The 18,686-nt window shown below is 42.6% G+C and overlaps 1 protein-coding gene across 2 annotated transcripts in view; it reads left to right on the top strand.

Moving 5' to 3' along the window:
• SFMBT2 (Scm like with four mbt domains 2) overlaps positions 1-18,686 on the top strand; it is a 258,910-nt gene that overhangs the window by 125,630 nt on the left and 114,594 nt on the right. The window contains exons 5-7 of one of the 2 annotated variants that reach the window (XM_017872485.1): positions 695-783; positions 2,583-2,829; positions 9,882-9,979. In XM_017872485.1, the coding sequence (XP_017727974.1) occupies positions 695-783; positions 2,583-2,829; positions 9,882-9,979 (434 nt within the window). The remainder of the gene's footprint in view (positions 1-694; positions 784-2,582; positions 2,830-9,881; positions 9,980-18,686) is intronic. The other variant, XM_017872486.1, reaches the window with a different exon arrangement.

Raw genomic sequence — 18,686 nt, 5'->3', positions numbered from 1 at the left:
GATGCTGTGTAAATAGTTGTTACATTGGAGTTTTTAGGGAATAATAACAAGAAAAAGTATACATGTTCAGTAAAGATGCATTTTTTTCCATATGTTTTTGATGCTCGGTTGAATTGAACCCAGAGATGGGGAACCCATGGATATGGAGGGGACTACTTATTTTCCCCGTTTCTCTATTTCTCCATTTCACCTTCAGTCCACCCCTCTTGTTATTTTGTGCCCATTTCTCTGTCTGCAGATTCCTTCTTCTGCAACTGTATAAACCTTTCATGTTAATTCAGGGCCTGGTTTGATTTTCCCACCTGGAAAGCCTTTCTCTCATTTCCCTAGCCTCACTGCTCTCTCTCTTCTTGGAACCTCCTGAATTGTATACTTTGGAATTTCTTTGTGATCTGTGAAAAGTTTCTAAATAGATTGTAAGAATAGATTGTAAGACTTCGGATTCTTTCATCTCCTTGGTGCCCAGGCATGTGGTACGTGTCAAGTCACTACTTAGAGACATATTTTCGGTCTCAATTTTAGTATTTACTTAAGCATGATGATGAAAGTTTAGTATTGACTTAAGCTTGGTGATGAAGGTTAAGAAAAACATTGAAATCAAACCTACATAGAGAAAACTGCTGTGATTTTAATTTGATTGGATACTTAGCTGCTGTGTTGAAGTGATTTTTTTTTTCCTCCTTTGTCTTGCCAGCAATCAAAGAGAAGTACACAGACTGGACAGAATTTCTCATACGTGACTTGACCGGTTCGAGGACAGCACCCGCCAACCTCCTGGAAGGTGTATGTATTGTTGTTATACATCTAATGTATCTCTGAAGCACCCCAGTTACGTGAGCTCAGACCTGACAGCACCTTTGCATATATCCTTCAGCACATGTGTGCTTTCTGCAGACACTGCCATCCAAATAGCCTCCCCTCCTGTTTTGTCCTAAATAACTTAGGCGACCGATTTGAATGGCATTGCTGAAACCTCCCCTGTGATGCAATCAGCAAATGGAAAAATTCGCTCTATGCGAATCCAATTTTTAAATCACAGTATGCCAGGATGTCTTCCTGCTGTCCTGTATCTTTAAGCCTCTTTCCTATATGAGTGAATATAAATCACATCCTGTAGAATAACTGTTTTTAACAGGTGACAAGATTATGTATGTGCTAATATAGTCTCTTGGAGTACATGGATAAGTGGTTCCATTAAATGTTCTATTTCGGATGCATAACCCCAAGATTTGAACATACACACATTAACCAATAATTGAATTAACTTCTCTTGTAAAAACAAGAGGAGGAATGGCAGATCGTATTTCAGTGTAGTCAAGGAAATTTTAATGTATTGAAGAAAAGAAATAGTTTAACCTGAAATCTTGATGGTTTATTTTAAAATAATTTTATGATGAAACATTTTGGTATTTATATTTAGTGTTTATATTTATATAATAGTACAGGAAGAGAAAGGCACTGCGTCATAAGTAATTATTGAATTAGCTAGTCTGTTTTTCTTAAGAATGCCCCTAAAAGGGGAAAACTTAGTGAACAACAAGTAATATGTAATAAGGTGTGGATTTTGACAGTATCATATTCTCTAATCAGGTGTGGATTTTGACAGTATCATGTTCTCTAATCAGGTGTGGATTTTGACAGTATCATATTCTCTTAACCGTAAACTTTCCCTCTTTTCATAAATCATATTGACACTTTAGAATGTCATTGTCTAATATAGTTAACGGGTTTTATTTTGTGAAGATTTTGCCTGATGTATTTGTTATATATCTTTAGAGCTACTGTTTTAATTGTTCATTAACAAATCAAAATGATGATAGTTCATCCTTTCAAAAAGGACAAATTGTCTCACTATGTTAATTTTCTAAAACATATTTGCCTTCAGACCTGGCTGAACAAACACCCTTTTCATATGCTATCATATGCTAAGAAGGTTTCTTACAAGGGGCAGTAATTATAAATTATCTCAACCAATTATCAGGTTAAGTGTAGAAATAATTTTACATAGTAGTCTAATTTAGCTGATCATTACTGTGTGTTCGACATGTTATCAACACACACTTGTGCCTTCATTACATAATCAAAGTATGAGAGCATCTTGGTCATTAGAGTAGCGGCCAGTAGAGTAAGATGAATGTCTGGGAAAGAGTCATGGTATAAATTGAATGCTCCGTATTAGAAAATATCTGTCTATTGTAAAAGTAAACCGTTTGCTACCACATGTTTTCTAGATCCAGGCAAATTTGGGTAGAACTCTTCTTGAAAGCATACTGATTGTTAACAAAAGCAATTTTATCTGGGAAGGGTGATTTGTTTGGTGAGAACTTAGCGTAAACTGTTATTTTCTATTGACTTGTGATTTTTTTGTTGTTGAATATGGAATGGGGTACATGGATGTGTGGGAGGGAGGAAAGGAAAGGGGCGGGGCATGGGCTGGGCAAGGATGGGGTGGAGGGAACGCTAGACTGTTCGCCAGTACCTTGGATGATGGTGTGAAAAAATATTATCTTCTGCTGTCATCTGTTTCCATGAGAACCTTAAAATAAAGTTTAAAATAAGGAGTTTTGCTTCTGTTTAAACAGCCTCTGCGAGGGAAAGGCCCTATAGACCTCATTACAGTTGGTTCCTTAATAGAACTTCAGGATTCCCAGAGCCCTTTTCAGTACTGGATAGTTAGTGTGATTGAAAATGTTGGAGGAAGATTACGCCTTCGCTATGTGGGATTGGAGGACACTGAATCCTATGACCAGTGGTTGTTTTACTTGGATTACAGACTTCGACCAGTTGGTTGGTGTCAAGAGAATAAGTACAGAATGGACCCACCTTCAGGTAAGGGCCAAAGCGTTTGCTGCTGTAAAGTATTTTAGAAAAAGATGTGATGTTTTCCTGGGTGTGTTTCTAGAAAATGTATGAACTCTCTGGTATCTTTTATATCTGGTTATGTGAATATTAAGCACTTTAACTTCACAATGCTTTCCATAGAGACTAAAACCTAAGACCTCAATCAATAGTGTTCTCAAAGGAAAAAGCAATGTTGGGGGCCTTAGGGAAATTGATCTAGTTCCTTGGGAATCACTGGTTCAGAAAGGAAAGACACAGTAGATTGGGACTTGAGCATATTCTCCGTGTTTTTCTTTAGGAATTTTGATAGTCTTGTAAGTAGGTCCCAAAATCTCTGTCCATCTGTGTACCCATCTCTCTGTCCATTCACCAATCCATCCATCTACTCATCCACCCATCTTTCCATTTATCTATCCATTCATCTATCCATTCATCCACCTATTCATCCAGCATTCATCTATTTTATCCAACCATCCATTTATCCACGTATTCATCCAGCATTCATCTATTTATCCACCTATTCATCCAGCATTCATCTGTTGATCCGTCCATCCATTCATCCATCCATCCATCTCCAAACTACAGTCCAGTCTGACCATGAAACAGTGCTGAGTAGATAGATCATCATGTTTTCTCCTGGCACGTAAGATTTTAGTTAGCTTCAAATGCACTGTCAAATGGCTTTGCAGAGGCTTAATTGGGAAGAATCATGCCTTATGCTCTCTGTCATACCTACATAGTTAAAAACTCAGTATTTACAAAATAACCATTCTTGAATGTTTACTATGTGCCAGGTGATTTTACATCTGGTATATTGTTTATTTTGATTCTAAAAAAGTGCTGCATGTTTGTTGTGAATTTTGTTTCATAGCAGAGAAAATTGAGACTGGAGTTCAGCTAGTTGTCCAAGGTCCCCCGTTTTAGGGGACAGGCAGTGAAATTCAGATTCCCAGGTGCTGGGCCTGGGCCCCTTCCACCCCACTCCCCCTGCTGCTTCCTCTTATCAGTCTTTGAATGGGAAACCTCAGAACAGAAATATTGGATTCTTGTAGAATTAGAGATGCCAAGGAAGAAATACATATTTTTTCAGAAATGGTAATCTTCATTCCGGTGAGTTTTGTAGGTGTATTTGGAGTAAGGACGTGGCTCTTTGCTTTATTAAAATCACCAGAGAATTTCCTCCCGTATTAGTTGCCGATATTAGTCTTGAGTACATGAAGGAGAGGAGTCATATTTATCTTTTCTGTCACTCAAAGGCTTTAATTGAAAACACTTCCTGGTCCTGTGTCCCGTGTGTTTGCATTTGCATTAAGTTTGACAGGCATAGAGACATGTAACGTGGCATTTTATTAGTATTATTGCCATCAAAATGTTGAGAAGCAGCCAGCACCTCCATCTCTATGCTGAGTAATTTTTGACTCTGATGACAAACAAAGAGCCTGTCGTGTTGTGAGGAAGGATGTAAGCCTGGGTTTGCCCTGGGATTCATAACCCAGCAGGAAAAATTTACTTTGTGCGTAAAGTTGTGTGTATAAATCTCCGCTTAGTATCTAATTGCTTTATAAATTTTAGGAGCAATATCTACTTGCCAGCATACAAATTTATAGCAAAGCAAAGGATGACTAGTGGCTTCTTATGTTCTTGGTGATGTTTCTTTCCTGGGAAGTTATGGGACTCACGCTCACAAGTGGCAGTGGAATATGCCTCCGTGGAAGCTTAGGAAATATTCGCTTATGAGCCATCTCCCTCTTTCGATAATTTGGGGTCTTTATAATATATGAATAAATTGTGTTTACTTGTCGTAGCATTTTCTGGAGATTAGTTGTTCATTTAACTGGAGATTCTTGGGGGCCCCTGAAGATTCTGGAACAGGCAGGGTACGACGGCTCACGCCTGAGCTCAGGAGTTTGAGACCAGCTGGGCAACATGGTGAAACCCCGTCTCTACAAAAAATAGAAAAACCTGGCTGGGCGTGGTGGCATGCACCTGTAGTCCCAGCTACTTAGGGGGCTGAGGTGGGAGGATCGCTTGATCCCGGGAGTGGAGGCTGCAGTGAGCCAAGATTGCTCCACTGTACTCCAGCCTGGGGTGACAGAGTGAGACCCCGTGGAAAAAAAAAAAAAAAAAAGATTCTGGAAAAGCCATTCATCCTCAAGAACTTACTTCCCCAGTGTTTAAATCACCAGCAGGAAAGGTTATGTACAGGAAGAAGAACTAAAAAGTGACAGGACACTCAAAGTGTGATTTTTGAGTTCCTCAGATCCAGTGGTTTCAAGATGGAAACTGGATTCTGCTGCATCGTTCAGCAGAACAGCATCCCCAGGAAGAGAGGCTGTTACTACCCCTGTTGTGCTCATGGGGACAGATTCTAGTACTTTGGATTTGTTGAGATTGATTTCAAGTCCCACCGTGACTTGTGTAACTTACGTGGTAGCACCACTTCCTTAACTGGAATTTAGGTGAGAATAAAACTTCATACCTGCATGGAAAATACTAGGCTGATTTTCTCGTTTTTCCAAACACCATGAAGTCACTGGAAAGTGTTCTGCTTCCATGACTGATGGGGAGAAGTCCAGTGGGAGGGGGGTGTGCAGGGGAGATGAGCATACTCCCCACAAACTTTTCCTTGCTGCCAGGATCGTCTGCTGTATGCTCCCACTAACACCACCACCTCTGGTAAAAATAATCATCCTTTAGTTTTACTTACTTTTCAATTTATTTATTTATTTATTTATGTATTTATTTTCGAAGCAGGGTCTCGCTCTGTCTCCCAGGCTGGAGTGCAGTGGCATGATCTCAGCTCACTGCAGCCTCAACCTCCCAGGCTCAAGTGACCTTCCCATCCCAGCCTCCCAAGTGGCTGGAACTACAGGCATGGGCCACCATCCCTGGCTCATTTTTTTAATTTCTTATTTTGTAGAGATGGGATCTCACTATGTTGCTCAGGCTGGGCTTGAACTCCTGAGCGCAGATGATCGGCCCACCTCAGCCTCCCAAAGTGCTGGGATTACAGGCATGAGCCACTCCTCATGGCCCTCATTTTACTCTTCAGAGGGCACAGATTTCTCAACTGTTCAGCAAAATAAAAGTGAAATGGGTCATAGAAAGTAGCTACGAAGTTAGCCTTCAAATACCTGGGAAAAGAGACTAGATTTTATACTCTCCACCTCTGAGAAACATAGGGCCATTGAGCCTTTCTCTTTCTGCCCTGAATCGGAGGAAATAGCATTCTGGCGCTTGGGGAAGGAGGAAGGGAAAGAAGCCGCCTTACCCTGTACAATGGGGATAAGGATATCTTGCTGGGCTGCTGCTGAGTGGTATAATGTATATCAAGAGATTGGCCTTTTCTAGACATTTAATCTGTGATCAGAGTCTTAAGGTTATACTTTGCTTTTCTAAGGAGTGTAAGTAGGTCATTAAGGTTAGGGTCATTTAAGAAGCCCACTGCTCTCCTATTTCGGGATGTTTAGAAAATAAGATAGATTTTTAGATATTCTTGCAGATGCTAAGGAGATGAAACTTTTTGAGGTTTTTTTTCTTCTCTATATCTAGAATTTATTCCCTTGTTTTTTTCCTTCAAAATTATTTTATCCACCCTCCCCCCCCCCCCCTTTTTTTTTTAAGTGCTTGTTTTAGATAGTTCTTGGAGTTAGGAAGTTTCTGAATCCAACTTAAATACTTCCTGCCTGAACTGTTACTTAGTCCAAAAGTGAGCTGGACTGTATTAATCTGTTCAAGCTGCCATAACTAAATGCCACAGGCTTTGTGGCTTAAAACAATAAACATTTACTTCTCAGAGATTTGGAGGCTGGAAGTGTGAGATCAGGGTGCCAGTGTAGTTGAGGTCCAGGGAGGGCTCGCTTCCTGGTTTGCAGACAGCCGCCTTCTGACTGTGTCCTCACATAGTAGATCAAGAGAGAACTCTAGTGTCTCTTCTTTTAAGGATACAGATCTCGTTTGAGGGCCCCACCCTCATGACCCCATCTAACTCTAATCTCCCAAAGGCATCCCTTTGGGGTTAGGGCTTCAAGTAAGAAGTTTGGGGAGACACAAACATTTAGTCCACAACACTTTTCTTTGACGTTTACTATCTCTTAACGACATAGACTCATCTTTCTTCACTGGGTAGGATCTGGAGGAGCAGGAAGATACAGAAGTTTTTTGGAGGGAGGTGGATAAAAGAAGGGTTGTTTCTATAGGCCTTTGTTTATTGATGATTATGTTAAGCATTCCTGCTTCCTGTGGCACTTAATAGGAAATGCCCCACCAAACCCTTGCACAAAAGGAGATTGCCTCATTTTTCTCGTAGGCTTCTGGTTTCAGAGGAATCAGGACATGTTTTAATTGCTCACGACCTTCCCAGAAACAGAAGCTGGCATGATGTATTTTATTCAGTTACCTGCAACATGATCATTTTAAGAAAATGGTCGATGTTCTTTGAATGGTACTATTTATTGTCCATTAATTTGCCAGTATAACCAGCGTGCCTCCATCTCACAGAATGCACACAGGGACTGTTGTTCTCTGCCGGTTGTGTCAGGCTGTCAAAACTGCAGCTGATTTTCACCTTGTCATGAAAGAAATCTGCCTTGCTGTGGGCTGGATTCATTCCAGGATTTAACACCATCAGAAAGAAAACAAAGAATCTTCAGGTTGTAGGACAGAGGCAGGACCCACCTGGCACCTGGGCTTCTTGTTACCTTTGTCTCTGGTGTAGAGGAGGAGAGATGGCATCCGGTGGACAGAGGAGTTCATTTTTTCAGAGATGACTTGGTTGGTCCGCCTTCCTGGGCCAGCGTGCAGGCAACCCCACTGGGGCCGGGGCATCCCCTCCATGAGTTCTCATAGCTTAGATCTAACCCTGGTCATGTTGGATTTCCATTCCTCCTGGACTTAAGGTTTTTTTTTTTTTTTTTGGAGACCAATTCTCACCCAGGCTGGAATGCAGTGGCACAATCTTGGCTCACTGCCATGTCTGCCTCCCAGGCTCAAGCGATTCTCCTGCCTCACCCTCCCGAGTAGCTGGGATTACAGGTGCCCACCACCACACTGGCTAATTTTTTTTGTTTTGTTTTGTTTTGTTTTGTTTTGTTTTTAAATTAGAGGTGGGATTTCACCATGTTGGCTTGGCTGGTCTCGATCTCCTGACCTCAAGTGATCCACCTGCCTCGGCCTCTCAATGAGGGTGTTGTTTGACCATTCTTTTACCCTCTCCTCTGTCTCAGGGCATCCCTCCCCCACTCAGAGACCACCATCAAGGGTCAAGGGTATAACTAGTCCTAATTCCGAAGCAAGAGGCCAAAGGTGCCAGCCAGGTAGATCACGCTTTCCTTTTCTGTGCCTGTTGGGTCTTCAAATTCTGTCTTTGGTGCAGGCTTTGGAAATCCCCATTGTTTTCTGTGAGCTGGTCCTTTTCCTACCATGCCCAGGTTGAACTCTCCGTCTGCCTACCTGGCTTGCTGGAAAAAGGCGTGTGTTCATGGTCCCTGTCCCGTCAGGAGCTCCAGCCTGTTGTTGGCAGTTTCTCTCTTGATCCTGCATTGGTGTCCTCAGGGCTTTGCTCCCCGGGCTCTGCTGAGTGGCCTCCTGTTTCTCTATGGTTTGGATTCAGTGCCCATGAGCTTGCCCAAGTGCACAGGTGTCCCTCTCGCCCTCATGGAGCAGCATGTGGGGGGCTCTGTGAACTGGTCCCTGTACCTGCTTTTGGGGACCCTGTGATAAGCAGTGTCTTCCTGAGTGCCCCCTTCTCACTGTGGACGTCAGAGACCCTGTTCTCTCAGTCTCCGCAGAAGTGTGTGTTGAGACCCCACTGAGTGTTCCCAATTACGTTAGTTACTAAGAAGAATTTAGAAAAGCCAAACCAGAAAAAAAAAGTTCAGCAGACAGGAAACACTAGAAAGGATTATAGACAATGCACACACGCAGAGGATGTGTGGTTGTGAATTACCCTTTGTGTGTCTTTGTGTAAGTAACAATGACTTCGGGCGGTGCGCTGATGGCTTGGCTAGTTCTGGCAGGATCCTATACGTAGCGTAATTATGACTGAATAAACTGCTGAAACGGGGGCTTAAAGCTCAAGGTGAGTTCAAAAGCAATGAGGATCAAAATAGATGGCTTTATGCTAAAAAGCAGACATGCAAGAAATTAAAAATATAGTCCCAAAGGTTTAATGTTACCTTTTAACTGTGCTTAATTTCATATTCACATCCTAAGCGTCTGTCTGAAGTAGCCTGGGTTGATATAGTGAAGGCATAAACATACCTACTTCCAGTGAGGGCTTCTGCAAATCCTATTTTGATAAGGTCTTAAATCTGTTGAGATCAGGCCATAAAATTCTCCTGCAGTTTCAGCAATAGGTAAAAACAGTGCTCAAAGTTTTTTTTTTTCTTTTTAATTTTGCATTCAGACTCTGTAACCTCCATCTGTAAATCTTGCCCCCCCTCCCACCGCCTGGGGAAAAATATGAGCAACATGTGGTGTGTTAAGCAACATTTCAAGTGTAAATATTAAACTTGGTTGGTAAATTTTAATTTACCTTTTAATAATTTTCTGACTTACAGGGACTATTTTTAGCAGATGAGAGCTTAGAGATTTAGTGAAAAATATGTTGTAATAACCGCAAATGCCAGAGTAGAGTCGTTTGTAGTTTAGAAATGTATCAGATAAAAAGTTCCTCGTCAGTGGACATTGCTTTCCTAGGTGATATGTGGAATTTTGGCCCACGGATGACTGAAGGTTTTGCTAATGTGATTAATACCATTAAATTACTTACAGAATGCCAACTAAATGCATACAATGTTCCCTGAAGAAGAGGTCTGTTAAGTTTATTCTTCATTTCTGACAGCAGAATCCCAAGTTGCTATTTAATTTCAGAAAGTTCTTTCAGCAGGTGGCTGCTCACGGCGGGTAGGGGGTGTGAACACTCACGGTCACTGACCGTACTGAGGTATCAGGAAAGCTTGGGAATTAACATGCAGGAAAGGGCCACCCGGCAGAACGTGTTAGTCCTTCAACTCTTCTGTGATTTGCTGTTAATACAGAAATCTATCCTTTGAAGATGGCCTCTGAATGGAAATGTACTCTGGAAAAATCCCTTATTGATGCTGCCAAATTTCCTCTTCCAATGGAAGTATTTAAGGTAAGATGTTGATTCTTAGCAATGTATCTACTCTTTTTGAGAATAAAACCATCTACAAAGTTTTCCCGCCGGGTGCGGCGACTCACGCCTGTAATCCCAGCATTTTGAGAGGCCCAGATGGGCGGATCCTGACGTCAGGAGATCGAGACCAGCCTGGCCAACATGGTGAAACCCTGTCTCTACTAAAAATACAAAAATAAGCCAGGCGTGTGGTGTGCGCATGTAACCCCAGCTACTCGGGAGTGTGAGGCAGGAGAATCACTTGAACCAGGGAGGCGAAGGTTACAGTGAGCTGAGATCGCACCATTGCAGTACAGCCTGGCAACAGAGCGAGACTCAATCTCCAAAAAAAAAATAAAAAAAAGTTTTCCATACCAAATCCTTTTCCACTTGAAAAAGGCACCTTCTTAACCAGTTTACATTTTAAATGCTTAAGGTTTTGTCTGTTTCATGTTGCTTTTTAAAAAAATAATCTTCATAATGACCCATATTATAAGATGCTGATTAAAATTGTTTAGGTTCACTGTTTTTCTTTGTAGCATATTGTTATGGAAATATTTCATCCCCTCACTTCCTGCAACAGAAACAAAAGAAAATATAGCAAGTCTAATTTTGACGTTTAGTAAAAATGAGAGAAAATGGTGCATCTTGCGGTGGTTCAATTTTCTTGATGTCCCAAGGTTCTGCTAAGTACTAGGCCTTCCACCAGGTGCTCACATGAAAATGAAGGGCTTGTGAAATGCATCTCCACCAAAACGGCTACCAAGTTCTTTACACTTCAAAAATTAGACTTCACACTTAAGTGAAATAGAATATTGGTTCTGGATAAGGATGGTCCATTCAGGTTCATCCAAGCAAATCATAAAACAAGCCCAACGAGTGTGGGTGGTGACCCAGCACCATTGGCATCCTTGGACAGTTCTCAATGTGGTTGTGATGGGCAGACATCCAGTTGCTTCCCAGCCCTGGAGTGGCATGCGTCTGCAGAGTCATAGGAGTTTCATATAGAAGATGTACTTAATGTGGTGGTTGGACACCCCATACAGCAGGAGTTTAAGGATTTAGTAGGGGACGTGGGCTTCCTGGATTTTATGGACACCCGAGTCCTCACTCAGCCTTTTAAGCAGTCGTGGCAAATCATTGACCCTTTCGTTCAGTACTTCCCCTGTTTGTAAAATTGGACTCCTAAGACTTCCTCCTCAACTTAGCCATGTAATTATGTCCTGACGTTAACTGAATGATGATTTTTACAGTGTTTGGGGGCTCCTGTACTGGAGGAACAGTGTAAATATAATACATTGTTAGCACGATATTGACTGACAGTGAGGCCGGCAGTTATGGTGGGCGTTGTTGTTATTTTTTGCCTCACTGACCAAATCCTTCTCTCTCCTCCTCTTTGTCTTTCTCTTGCTCTCTTTCCCTCTTCTCTCCCTTTTCTTCTTCCTTCCTTTCATACTGTCCTGCCCATACAAAAAGGATCAAGAGAAACAGCCTTTAATGTTGGACCTCTCAGCTCTGCCACCTGCACCAGAGCTAGCCTGCCCTCGTCACCCCCGCCCCTTTCTCTTCACCGTGGCCTCAGTCGTATTCAAATGTGAATCAAATCCAGTCACATCCTTCACCCTTAAAAAAATAAATTTTATTTTGAAGCACCTTATACACACATGGGAGGAGTTGAAGGAGGGAGCCAGCGGAATAATACAGATGCCCACCCTCTGATCTAAGCCTCAGACCTGCCAGGCCAGCAAAGCCCCCACCGCAGCCCCAGGCCTGCCTCCCTGCGGGGCCAGGGCACCCGGGATCTCACAGCCGTGCGGGTCCTGCCCGTGCCTCTCTTTGTGGTGTTCCTGCCTGCATATGCTTCCCTAAGTGGGATGCTGAGTCCTGTTGATAGGACAGGAAGTGGGTACCGTCCTCATTGTTCAGAGAGGGCCCTTTCCCTGCTCCGAAGAGGGAAGAAAGCTGGATGTGGTCTGGGCACCAAACTGGCTTTGCTTTTCCTCAGAGTAGATGAGGATTCAGTAGGTGAAGTCGTGAGCTAATCTTTTTTTTTTTTCTGGAGAAAGGGTGTCACTCTGCCACCCAGGCTGGAGTGCAGTGGGGGTGAGGTGACCATATCTCGCTGTAGTGTCAAGCTCCCAGGCTCAAGCCATCCTCCTGTCTCAGCCTCCCAAGTAGCTAGAACCACAGGCATGCACCAGCACACCTAGCTAATGTATTAGTTTGTTCTCACGCTTGTTAGCGAAAACATTCCTGAGACTGGGTAATTTATAAAGGAAAGGTTTAATTGACTCACAGTTCAGCAAGGCTGGGAAGGCCTCAGGAAACTTACAATCATGGCAAAAGGGGAAGCAAACACGTCCTTTTTCACATGGCAGCAGGAAGGAGAATAAGAGCCGGACGAAGGGGAAGGTCCTTATAAAATCATCAGGTCTCATGAGAGCTTACTCACTATCAGGAGAATAGCATGGGGGAAACCGTCCCCATGATTCAATTGCATCCCCATGACATGGGGATTATGGGAACTACAGTTCAAAATGAGAATTGGGTGGGGACAGAGCCAAACCATACCAGCTAATTTTTAGATTTGTGTGTGTGTGTGTGTGTGTGCAGATGGGGTCTCACTGTGTTGCCCAGGCTGATCTCAAACTCCTGGGCTCAAGTGATCCTCCTGCCTCGGTTTCCTAAAGTGCAGGGATAACAGGTGTGAGCAACTGCACCTGGTCCGTGAGCTAATCTTAAGAAGATGAGGGGTTCCCACACTTGCTTCTACTGATATTGTAGCATGAACTCTCAGTACTGGAGGTCACATCCCTTAGAAATGTGGGCAGTGGTCGGTTGCTTCTTGTTTTCTGATTTTACAGCTTAGCTCTCAGGAGCAGGCTGAAGTTCAGTGTTTCCTTGCAGTGAGATGAATGTTCTCATCTTGTCCAGGCAGCTTAGGACTCAACTCAGGAATCTCTTTAGTGTAGTCAAAATAAGCTGAATATTGTTAACTGTCTTGGTCTGGCTGACTTCGGCATTCTGTCCATAGGTTGCAAAGATGATAAAATGCTGTCTACATTTCCTTCTCACTAAAAGTGGCTAAAAAGGTCTATCTTATCCATACTTTATTGATAGTTTGTGTGGGTGTAGAATTTTAGGTGAGCTATCATTTGTCTCAAGAATCAGAGGTTTTGGCTGGGGCGTTGGTGGCTCACATCTGTAATCGCAGCACTTTGGGAGGCCGAGGCGGGCAGATCATTTGAGGTCAGGTGTTCAAGACCTTCCTGGCCAAAATGATGAAACCCTGTCTCTACTAAAAATATGAAAAATTAGCCAGGCATAGTGGCATGCATCTGGAATGCCAGCTAATCAGGAGGCTGAGGTAGGAGAATTGCTTGAATCCAGGAGGCAGAGGTTACAGTGAGCTGAGATTGTACCACTGCATTCCAGCCTGGGCAACAGAGCAAGACTCTATCTCAAAAAAGAAAAGGGCGGGGATTAGAATGTGGTGGTCAGTCCCTGGAGGGTGGCTTGTGGGCCGCTTCTCGTGCTGTAGTGTTTCCTCTGTGGCTGGTTTCCAAGGGAGAGTTTTTCAGTCTCCCAGTGTCCCACCTGGGGCTCCAGGTCTGACTGCCAGTGTTCCAGGAGCCACATGGGGAGAAGAGGGCTGAGGTGCTGGCCTGCAGTATTGGTTGCTATCCCAGCCTCTGCAGAGAAGGCTGAGACAGGGATCAGGAAGACTGTGGAGGGGTCTAATCGCCTCTCCTTCCCAGTCACCTCCCCACGCTTCTATCTTAAACTCCTATCCACCTCCCAGTTTCAGACATATCTGGTGGGACTCGTTTCTGAGCCTTTCAAGGCTTATGCAGGAGTCACTGTGTTGGCGCTCAGCTTTTCTGCTGAAGGCCTGGGATTTGGCTTTGCTGAATGTGTTAAATTACTCACTTCTTCTTCATCAGCTTTTTTACTTCCTTACCTTTGTGTGCTGAGTAGGTTTGTGTCTTTTTTTAAGAAAGTCTCTGGACTGGTTAGAGTTTTGGTTAGAGTTTAGGAGGAGGTGAAATGAATGTGGGTTTTCAGCCTGCTGTTTTAACCTGGCATCGCCATTGAAAAGAATCTTGTTGTTTGGACTCTAGGGTATGATCACGCTGCCACATCCTTCCTGGACATGCTGAGCCTGGGGAGATTTTTCACTCACTCCCCTGTGCAGTGTCTCCTTCTGTGCCCCTCCTTGCTGTACCAGGAGGTGCACTTCTTATGTTTCTCTAACACCCTTTGTACCTTGATATGGTTTGTCTCTGTGTCCTCACCCAAATCTCATCTCATAGCTCCCAGAATTCCCACATGTTGTGGGAGGGACCTGGTGGGAGATACCTGAATCATGGGGATGGATCTTCCCCGTGCTGTTCTCGTGATACTGAATAAGTCTCACGAGATATGATGGTTTTAAAAATGGGAGTTTCCCTACAAAAGCTCTCTTCTCTTGTCTGCTGCCATGTGAGACATGCCTTTCATTTTCCACTATGATTGTGAGGCCTCCCCAGCCATGTGGAGCTGTAAGTCCAATAAGCCTCTTTCTTTTGTAAATCGCCCAGTCTCGGGTACATCTTTATCAGCAATGTGAAAACGGACTAACGCATACCTGTTTTGTTCTCTCTGTTAAAGTCCGACTCATCCTTTGTTCTCAAATATAGATTCCCTAAAGGAATCCTTCCCCGGACCCCTGGACCTGGCCCAGATGAACTTGAGCCTCTGTTGGTGTCCTTTAGCAGCTTGTTCTTTCACAGTTATGCTTAATCATTTGTGCAGCACTTTGTATAATACCGATCTCTTTTCACCTAACTTTGAAGCTCTAGAAAGGCAAGGACTGTGTCTTTCTTGTCCATTCTTAGAAACATACTTTCTTGACCATAGTGCACTCATTAAATACCTGTCCAATAAATGCATGAATTCATGGACATGTGTCTTCAACTCCTTGAATTTATTTTTATTATTATCATTTTTTTTTGGAGACAGTCTTGCCCTGTCACCCAGGCTGGAATGCAGTGGCATGATCTCAGCTTGGCCCCCTGCAACCACGGCCTCCTGGGTTTAAGCGATTCTTCTGCCTCAGCGTCCCAGGTAGCTGGCATTACAGGTGTGCACCACCAGGCCCAGCTAATGTTTTTTGTATTTTTAGTAGAGACAGGATTTCACCATGTTGGCCAGACTGGTCTTGAACTCCTGAACTCAAGCAATCCACCCACCTCGGCCTCCCAAAGTGCTGGAATTATAGACGTGAGTCACCATGCCTGGCTTGAATTTAAAATTTTTGAGTTCATACATATAGATTAAATGGATATGCACACTTATTTAGAGGTATGGATACTAAGACTCAAAAGGTATACACATTAATCATCCTAATATATTTGTAATTAAAAATTAACTAATTCATTAAACATTTGTTGTCTTTGCACAAAGCTATTATGTGATGTTGACCTGATTCCAGAGTTTAATAGTTTGTTCATATTTTCCAAAATACAATTACCTTACCTTCTTCCCTCACTTTAATTTCTTCCCATGAGAATTGAGACTATTATTTTGATAGGGTGTGTGAGAATTATCATCTTATTCAATATTTTGTGCATAATTAAGAAGTGCTTTAAGAGTAGATACTGAATATTACTTTTGGGCCTCTCATGAGGCAGGATGTGGGGTTAGGCACTTTATAAATAGACATTAATTGGATTGAATATTATGTGTTCTTAAAGGTGGTGAGATACTTGCATAAATGTTTTCTCTTATTTCAGTTCAATGGAAGAGACATGGGAGGTTTCTTAACTATATTTTGTAATGAGTGAGAATCTATATGTTTAATTTGGAGGGTGTGAGAACATGTTTGCAAAGGCTACTGTCCTAAATTCCCATGGACTGGATGACTTAGAATGACAGAAATTTGTTCTCTCGTGCTTCTGGAGACTAGCGTGTGAAATCAGGGTGTCAGCAGGACCACACTCCCCGAAGGCTCAGGGCGGAAGCAGAGGTCGGCTCTGCCTTCCAGGGTTGCTTGTGTCCTGGGCTTTGCTCGCCTTGTGGCCACCTTCCTCGGTTCCCTGCCTCCACGTTCACATGGCCTTCTCCACATCTGTCCAAATTTCTCTCTGCTTACAAGACAACCGTCATTTGGCCCTGTGTGAATTCCGTCCAACTTTGTCTTAACTCGATTGCATTTACAAAGACCCTATTTTCAAATAAGGTGGCATGATAGCTTCTGGGTGAGTACGAATTTGCAGGGAGACACTCTTCAACTCAATCTGATCGCATTTCATGTATGTTCAGAATCTTAGAAATAACACAGTGGTACTCTCTACTGAGTTCCTCTGGTTACACGAAGTAAAGTTCAGAGAAATGGTGTATCAAACTGTCTTAGCCATTGCTTCATTTATTAAAACAACAACAAAAAAAGAAAAACCCCCCAAAAAAAAAAGCAAGAGAAGTTTTCTCTCTCAAGTTTTAGAAGTTCCAGCAAGCAGTATTCTTTTGCAGGATCCAAAAGAGACACACACACAGACACACACACACACACGCACACACAGACACACACACACACACACTTGCTTTTTTTCTCTGTTATCACTGTTTGATCATCACTGTTTCTCAGCAGGCAGACTTCTTTCTAGTTTCTTTCATTATGGTAAAAGGAATATGTGTTTGAATTCAGCAGTGAAGTCATCTGAGATGCATATTGTTATGGAAAATTGCCATAGTGTTCAGCTGTTACGAGACAGAAGTCAAAGCTAAGCATATTTAATGGCCGGAGACAAGCAGTATTTCCAAGCAGCTCTTTTTATTATTTTTATGCTTTAGATGAAATGGGTATTTGGATGGGATGAGTCCCACTATGCTGTGGTTGCTCACGTTGGGGGATGTGTCCACACGTCTGTGTGGTTGTCTGTTGGTGTCTGTGCGTGCAGTCTGATTCAGCTCCTGGGTAGGCGTTCCTTTCTGTCTTGAATGCAAACAGGAACAGTGTGAAAACAAGCTCATGATTAATATTTCTACTGTTATTTCCCTTTGATTGAAGAGATCACTCTGAGTAGCTTTGGATGCCATATTTCAGTGGGAATTCTGACTTCCTTATTTGGAAAATACAGATCATTTCCAAAATGTACACTCAGTTGAAGGATAGACAGTTGATGAAATAGGTTTTAAAAAACCCAAAGGACATTAAAAGCCTCATTTGATTGAAAAATTAATAATGACTTTTTTTTCTTGAAGACCGACGCCATTATTTAGAGGCCTAAAAGATTTGCCAAAACTATCCATACACTATCCACGTCCATAACAAGTCTCTAGAGGTGACTGCACTGCACATCACCATGATTCTCAGTGGATTTTACTGTCTCTGCATCACACAGCTGGGTGATTCTCAGCTTCTGGAACAAAACGAAATTTTCAATTTAAAATCAATTTAAATTTATAAATTAATTATTTGTAAATTAATTAATTAATTTTCAATTAATAAAATCAGTTTAAGATATGTTTAAAAATTAGATAAAGGCCAGGTGCGGTGGCTCATGCCTGTAATCTCAGCACTTTGGGAGGCCGAGGTGGGTGAATCACCTGAGGTCAGGAGTTTGAGATCAGCCTGGCCACCATGGTGAAACCCCGTCTCTATTAAAAATACAAAAATTAGCTGCACGTGGTGGTGGGCACCTGTAATCCCAGCTACTCGGGAGGCTGAGGCAGAAGAATCACTTGAACCCGGGAGGTGAAGGTTGCAATGAGCCAAGATCGCACCACCGCATTCCAGCCTGGGTGACAAAAAATAAAAAAGTAGATAAAACCTTTCTTTGACATAGTCACATTGAGCAATTTTGCAGCCTCGGGAAACCATCATTTGATTAACTTACGACATATCCCCATGTCCACTCAAGCAAAACGCCCCAGTTTCCATAAAAGCTTTTTATTTTTGTCTTTTGCAAAGAACTACTAGGACGGGTTTCTGTCAGTTTGTTTCTGTCATCAAACAATGAAGTTTATTATAGGACAAACTCAGTCTTTTGATCAGTAATGTCTTTGTTGCCTCAGTTTTCCAGTTCACTAAGTATATACTAAGAGACCACTAAAGGATTTTTGGGGTCTTGGTAAGTTTTAAAACTAGGGCTAACGGAGACTAGAAAATAAAAGCCCGTCAGTCATTGTAACATGTCATGTGTCTGACATTTACAAGCCTCCCTATTACTTTTCATTCCCAGCAGTTCTTATAAATGGTATTCTACATCTGAGATCCTACATGTTTCTTATAAATGGTATTCTACATCTGAGATCCTACATGTTTCTTATAAATGGTATTCTACATCTAGTATCCTACCATGTTGCAAATGGTTTAATTGTACAAGTTTCCTGACCAACTCATGGTCCATTCAAAGAAGATCTACAAATAAGAACAGCAATTCCCAATTTTTCTTTTTTTTTTTTTTTGTTTTTTTTGAGACGGAGTCTTGCTCTGCGCCCAGGCTGGAGTGCAGCTGGCCGGCTCCTCAGCTCACTGCAGCTCCGCCTCCGGGTTCACGCCATCTCCTTCTCGCCTCGCCGAGTAGCTGGGACACAGGCGCCCGCCCTCGTCCGCCCGGTCTAGTTTTTTGTATTTTTAGTAAGAGACGGGGTTTTCACCGTATTAGCCCAGGATGGTCTCAGATCTCCTGGACTCGATGATCCGCTGCGTCTCGGCTCCCAGAAG

The sequence above is a fragment of the Rhinopithecus bieti genome, unplaced genomic scaffold, assembly GCF_001698545.2.
Source record: "Rhinopithecus bieti isolate Rb0 unplaced genomic scaffold, ASM169854v2 scaffold_6933, whole genome shotgun sequence".
NCBI classification, from domain to species: domain Eukaryota; kingdom Metazoa; phylum Chordata; class Mammalia; order Primates; family Cercopithecidae; genus Rhinopithecus; species Rhinopithecus bieti.
This window is presented reverse-complemented; position numbering and strand designations above follow the sequence as displayed.